This window comes from Lepisma saccharinum, chromosome 3 (genome assembly GCF_977018435.1).
Source record: "Lepisma saccharinum chromosome 3, izLepSacc3.1, whole genome shotgun sequence".
Classification (NCBI taxonomy): Eukaryota; Metazoa; Arthropoda; class Insecta; order Zygentoma; family Lepismatidae; genus Lepisma; species Lepisma saccharinum.
Genome location: NC_139231.1, coordinates 87107861 through 87113860, shown reverse-complemented (window position 1 = coordinate 87113860; position 6000 = coordinate 87107861). Strand labels below are relative to the sequence as shown.

General features: G+C 37.1%; 1 protein-coding gene across 4 annotated transcripts in view; it reads right to left on the bottom strand.

The window, feature by feature from the left end:
• The window catches only part of LOC145985223 (cancer-related nucleoside-triphosphatase homolog), a 53086-nt gene that overhangs the window by 31221 nt on the left and 15865 nt on the right, over positions 1–6000 (bottom strand). For all 4 annotated transcript variants that reach the window (XM_083118976.1, XM_083118975.1, XM_083118978.1 and 1 more), the window contains exon 3: positions 2535–2622. In XM_083118976.1, the coding sequence (XP_082975102.1) occupies positions 2535–2622 (88 nt within the window). The remainder of the gene's footprint in view (positions 1–2534; positions 2623–6000) is intronic.

Genomic DNA, 6000 nt, shown 5'->3' with positions numbered 1-6000 from the left:
CATTTGGAGCCACATGACAAGGCACCGGTAAACTCGCAAGAAGAGCTCAGGGAGAGGATCTTAACAGCTGGTCAACACGTCAAGGCCACCATCACATCACGAGTTACAAGACCAAATGACCCGTAAAAACCTGCGTGCCTGCATTCGTAACGGAGGTGCCCACTTTGAGCAAGACGTGTAATGTTCTTTAATTGTATTGTTCATTGATTCCATTCACATGAAGATGAATCAAGTGTTATTTCTTGTACACAAATGTGAATGTCAGCAACATTTGTACCTTGTTGGATAGCTGATGAATCAAGGAAGTAATTTACGTAATTTGTACGCTTCGTGTCATACCATTTTTTTTATTAATACGTTGCCAAGTAAACTAAGAGTGCAATTTTTTATCATCACTTGTAAGTTTAGACCCACCCGTTACTTACATGTGATTGTTATTTGGGAAAAACTTTTTTTTTCAACTAACCACTTATTTGTTAGCTATCAGCAAACGCTGAAATAAGTTCCATACAATGAGCAGTTTTTTCTCAATTCAACTTTTTATGTGGAAAATTGTCATTTTTTTCAAAAACAATTGAAACTCTATTATCTCGAAAACTACTAATTTTCAGACGGGGTATCATATGGTCAAATATATTGCAAATTGTCTCTACTTTAACCCCTTTCAGGGAATACATCTAATTACCAGTCACCCTGTATATATATATGTTTCATTATACAATACTAAAAAGGCATGATAATTACTGATAAATAGGGCTCGGAAGTTGAAGACCTATAAATTGCCAAAAAAAGACCTAAAAATATCAAAAAAAGGACGCATAAATGTGATCCAATTTAATTAATAACTTCAGTTTTAACCTTCCCACCCACTCCCTCTGCTCAGCACCTTGATATCTTTGCACTCGTCTGCTGTCTGGTCGTATGCACAGTGCTGAAGCTTCAAAACAACAGAAAGTTGCCACTTACAGCACGACCTTCCAGACATGTTACGGTTAAAGGATCTTGTACCATACCTGCTTCAGTCGTCCAAAAATGTTTTTCTCGTTTCAGGGATCGGTTCAAATATATTTATTTCTCTCTTTTTTATTTCTTTACTACAGAAAGGATGTTTAAGAGGTGATGAACTGATGATGATTCGAATTGAGAATGGGCAGTAAAAACGTAGTCGAAAGAAGGTGAAGTTGCAAAAAAAAAAGTCTTTTAAGACCTAAAAAAAGCTACAAAGGGACCAATAAGCCAAAAAGTGCCGAAAAAGGCAAAAAAGGACAAATAAACCCCACCTTTTTCTGGCCTACAATGACCCAAAATGAACATATATTATGTTGGGCCTCGTCTTCGGACACTAGGGAAAAGAAGGATTTTTCCTCAACTTCTGAGCCCTACTTATAAGTACCCTAGTCTAGCAGTTTGCTACACTTTATTGAAGATACAGTGCATATATACAGTCAAAACCGGTTATGACGACTCCGAAGGGACCACCAATTTATGGTTGTTATAGCCGATACTCACACAAACCGGTTTTTTATTCCTAAACATTTCAAATCCGTAAGTTTTATGTTTTAAACTTGCTGTATGTACTATAATAGTCATAAATCAAACATCCTCGTTGCAGTTACTGTATTACAAAAATGCACAATAAAAACAATGTTTTCTAGTTCTAACTGAAGTTAAATAGACTACTATCACGTTTAGCATTGTCTACAAATCTCAGAAAAAAAAGATTATTTGTCATCAACTTCCTAGACTTATAATTATAAATTAAATTAAATCTAAGCTTGTCGGCGAAATGGAAATGTGATCTCAAAAAAGTTGGAACTTTTGAACTTAATCCCACAAATCTCGCACAAAAGGCAATACAAGCACCTCCAATTGCCTCTTGAAATCACAATAGCGTCCACCCCCTCCAACTTCCTGATGTGGAGTGAACAGTGATGCAATCTGTGGATTATTATAGGAACTTTTAACCAGTGTCCATGGAGTGGAAAGTTCTCCCTGGAACATTATATTTTGACATTTTACTCAGCTAGGATCTTTTTAAAATTATTTTCAGATGTTCTTAGGGGATTCTAAGGTGATTATGAAATTAATCACAATATATTAAAGCTTAACTTGTATAAAGGAAAGGATGCTAAAATAGTCCATATCCGTAAGTTTTGAATACGGATAGTCCATGGAGGGAAAATCTACATATTCTGTGTAAAATTCTGAAGAGGAAAAAAATATTTCTGGAAGAAATAAAGCTGATGATCTTGGAACTAGAAACTAAATTAACTCCTACTGAAAAAAATTCATAAATATTTTTTAAGACATTTTTATGACTGCTGGACAAGGTTTCTATCCCCCCTTTTTTTTAGAATGACTCGTTTTTCTCCACATTTACACACATGTTTTTTGCTGTTGAAATATTGGTGCTTTGAAGAATTATAAATATTTTTAAATAAGCACATTGCCTTTGTCCTGGGTACTAAAATCATCACAGTGATATGGTGCTGGCATATTCCACGCTCAACAAGCAAATAACAAGAGAGACTTACCTCTGACTTGAAAACAGGTAATGCAAGGCTTTCGAAAGATTTCACCTCAACTGAATATTGGCCAACTTGAAACTGTTGAGAGTTTCCACTGAAGAAAGAAAAAGATAGAGTATGCAATTTTAGTGATAACTGATATAAAATAATGCATATAAAGATGTTGGACACAGAAGTATTTACAGGATATTTTTAGGGTAGCTATAAATTCTGAGGATTGTAACTAGACAAGAATCAGTCCCTCTCACTTTTGTTCACCTTAACACAAAATATACTAATCAAATGATATCTTATATACGAGTTTACTAGTATCTGCAAGTAGTTGCTGGTAATGCAATTACAAGTAAGGTTACTTTTTGAAATGAGTACTTGTAGCTGTTACTTTTTTTATCACATAATGGTTACTATTCTATACACCACAACAACAATGAACAAAATTATGGTTTCCTAAAAAGAAATAAAATGTTAATTTTCATGTGTAAGGTTTACTTTGAACCTGTCTACAACTGGAAAAGAGTCAACTGGGAGCAGCTTTCTCTTGTCACCAGCCTTGTACAGTGGACAATGATGGACCCCCTCCCAGCGGAAGAAGCAGTGGATTTCCTCGTGGACTGTGTGCAAGCCATAATTAAAGATCACGTGTCCCTAAGGAAAACAAAAACATCCCGTTTCCCATCGTGGTATAGTGAAGAGACGAAACTTATGCTAAAGAACAAAAAGAATGCGTGGATCCTGTGGAAACAAGTCCCAAACGTTCATACACGGAACACTTTTACTCAATTAAGAAAACATAGCAAAAACTTAATGCAAAGAGACTATAATAATTACATTCAAACTGTGACGGAAAGTGCTGCTAAAAACCCCAAAATGTTCTGGATGCTAATTAACTCATGCAGACAACACGACTGTATTCCCGTTCAAGTCTCCTGGAACGGTAAGTCTGCTACAAAGGAGGAGCGCACATCACTTTTTAACTCGTATTTTCACAGCAACTTTACAAATAATACCGCTACTACACTGCCTGAAGTCAAGCCCATCACTCCTTACACACTCTCTCAAATCTCAACTAACTGCAATGAAGTCCACGAATTATTAAAATCTCTTTCATGTTCTAAAGCTAACACTCCTAATGATATCCCTGGCATATTTCTACAACGATTAGCCCATATTCTATCCAAACCAATCAGCATAATCTTTAACAAATGTTTTTCCGAGGGTGTATTTCCTCTTGCATGGAAGCAAGCAAATATAGTTCCTATACTCAAACACGGAAACAAAACTCACGTTACTTCTTATCGTCCGATTTCCTTACTTCCTGCACTTGCACTACTAGCCGAAAAAATAATTTCCAATCGTATCGTTGCGCATGCTACTCCGTTCCTCTCTCCCACTCAACACGGTTTTCTTCCTCATGCTTCATGTGACACAAACCTTGCTTGTTTGCTCACCAATGCGGTTAACTGCCTGAGTGCCAAGCAAGACATGGATGTCGTTTACTTAGATTTTTCTAAAGCGTTTGATTCTGTCCCTCATACAAAACTCATCCATAAACTTTCAAACAGATTCAACATTCACGGACCTCTTCTTAAATTACTATCATCTTACTTGCACAATAGAAAGCAAAAGGTTATCATATCTGGTTGCTCTTTGTCATGGCTCCCTGTAGTTTCCGGTGTTCCTCAAGGAAGTTCTCCAGGTCCCCTGTGTTTCACTCTTTTCATGGACGATATTCATGAATATATTTCTCCAGAATGCTCAATTTTATTGTATGCTGATGACTGTAAGTTATTTAGAAACATCGCTTCAGTTGAAGACACTTGTTCCATGCAAGACAATCTCACACACATTGAACACTCGTGCCAAGACTGGAATCTGAAAATAAATCCCGAGAAATCTGTTTTTATGAGGTTTACCCTCAAATCCAATTTTACAGCACCATCCTATAGAATATGCAACAAAATCATTCCGTTCATACAACAGCACAAAGATCTTGGAGTCATTTTCGACAGCAAACTCACTTTCAGCCATCACATAGATTACATAACTTCGAGAGCCATGAAAACCCTTGGGCTAATTTACAGATTTACAGATATCACACATGTTTCTGCCCTCAAAACCTACTTTACATCGTGCGTAGTACCTATTCTTGAATATGGTTCCTGTATTTGGTCAATGGCCTGTGATAGCAATATAAAGAGAAGAAACAAAGAGGTAAATTTCTTTATCAGAATAGTCAAACATAGATGCCCAGCCCTTGCAAACTTTTCCAAACATGAAATTCTATCCACTCTTCACATTCACGATCCGTCCCTTCGCCGTCAAGTTTCAGATCTAACATTTCTTTTCAAAATCATGAATGAACAACTTTTCACTAACGAACTCTTGCCACATTTTCACATCCGGATCCCACGTACCAACAGCAAATTCAACAACTTCTTTTACACAAAAGCCTCAAGGCTATCCCTAGAACAAAGGTCATTTCTCTATAGGCTACAAACAAGGTACAATACACTAATTGATCCTCCAGGCTTCCATCTATCTAAGCAGACTTTCAGAAATGCATGCATCAAGCAGCTGAAGAGAAATTAATATTTGTTATACCCTTGTTATTGTTTTATTATTATTGTTTAATTTTTATCATTTTTATTGTATTATTCTTGTTACATGTGTGTGCGTGCTTCTCATTTGTTAATTTTTATTTTTCTCGCTGTTGATATCCTGATATTAAATGGATTCTCTCTGTATTCAGGATTTCTCAAATAAATAAATAAATAAACATATGAAGTTTATTGTAATTTCATGAAAATTAGCGTTCATTTAAATGAAGAGGATAGTCTGCTTGCAGTTACTATCTGAAAGAAACGTGTTATATAGAATGTTGTTTGGGATATATCTGAACAACTTTGCAATGCCACTGCCATCTAAGGAGGATTGGTGCACGTGGCTGCCTAATGGCACCAAAAGTGAACCATTGTTGAGAAGGGTATGTCATGGCCATTTTTCATACACATTTCTTGTATGACCAAATAGTAAAACAGTGTCAGGAGAATGGTTTGACAGTCTGAAATACCACTGTGAAAGAGACAGCATCCTAGTGCACACAACTGGGACCCATTGGTAAACATTCTCCACAAAAGGCAGCCATAAGGGAACACCAGATGAAGTATTACCTGTTGTGCTCAGAGGGGTTTGGCAAATGACATGCTAGGAAATTCCACCAACCCAACGTGAGATGGCCAGGAAGGTGCATATGGCTCCTTCCACTGTGAACACGACCATCCCTAACCATCTCGGGCTGCCGTCCATGCACACTCCCCAGTCTTTGAAAAGCCTGCAGAGAGGAATATGATAGGATTCCCATGCCTCTTCTGATTCTCGCAGTGGCGGCTGGTGGTCTGGGTCTATGGGTGTGCACCTTGGCCAAGCACCCAGAAGAAGTCTTGTCATTCCCACTCAATTATTCCTGCCCCTT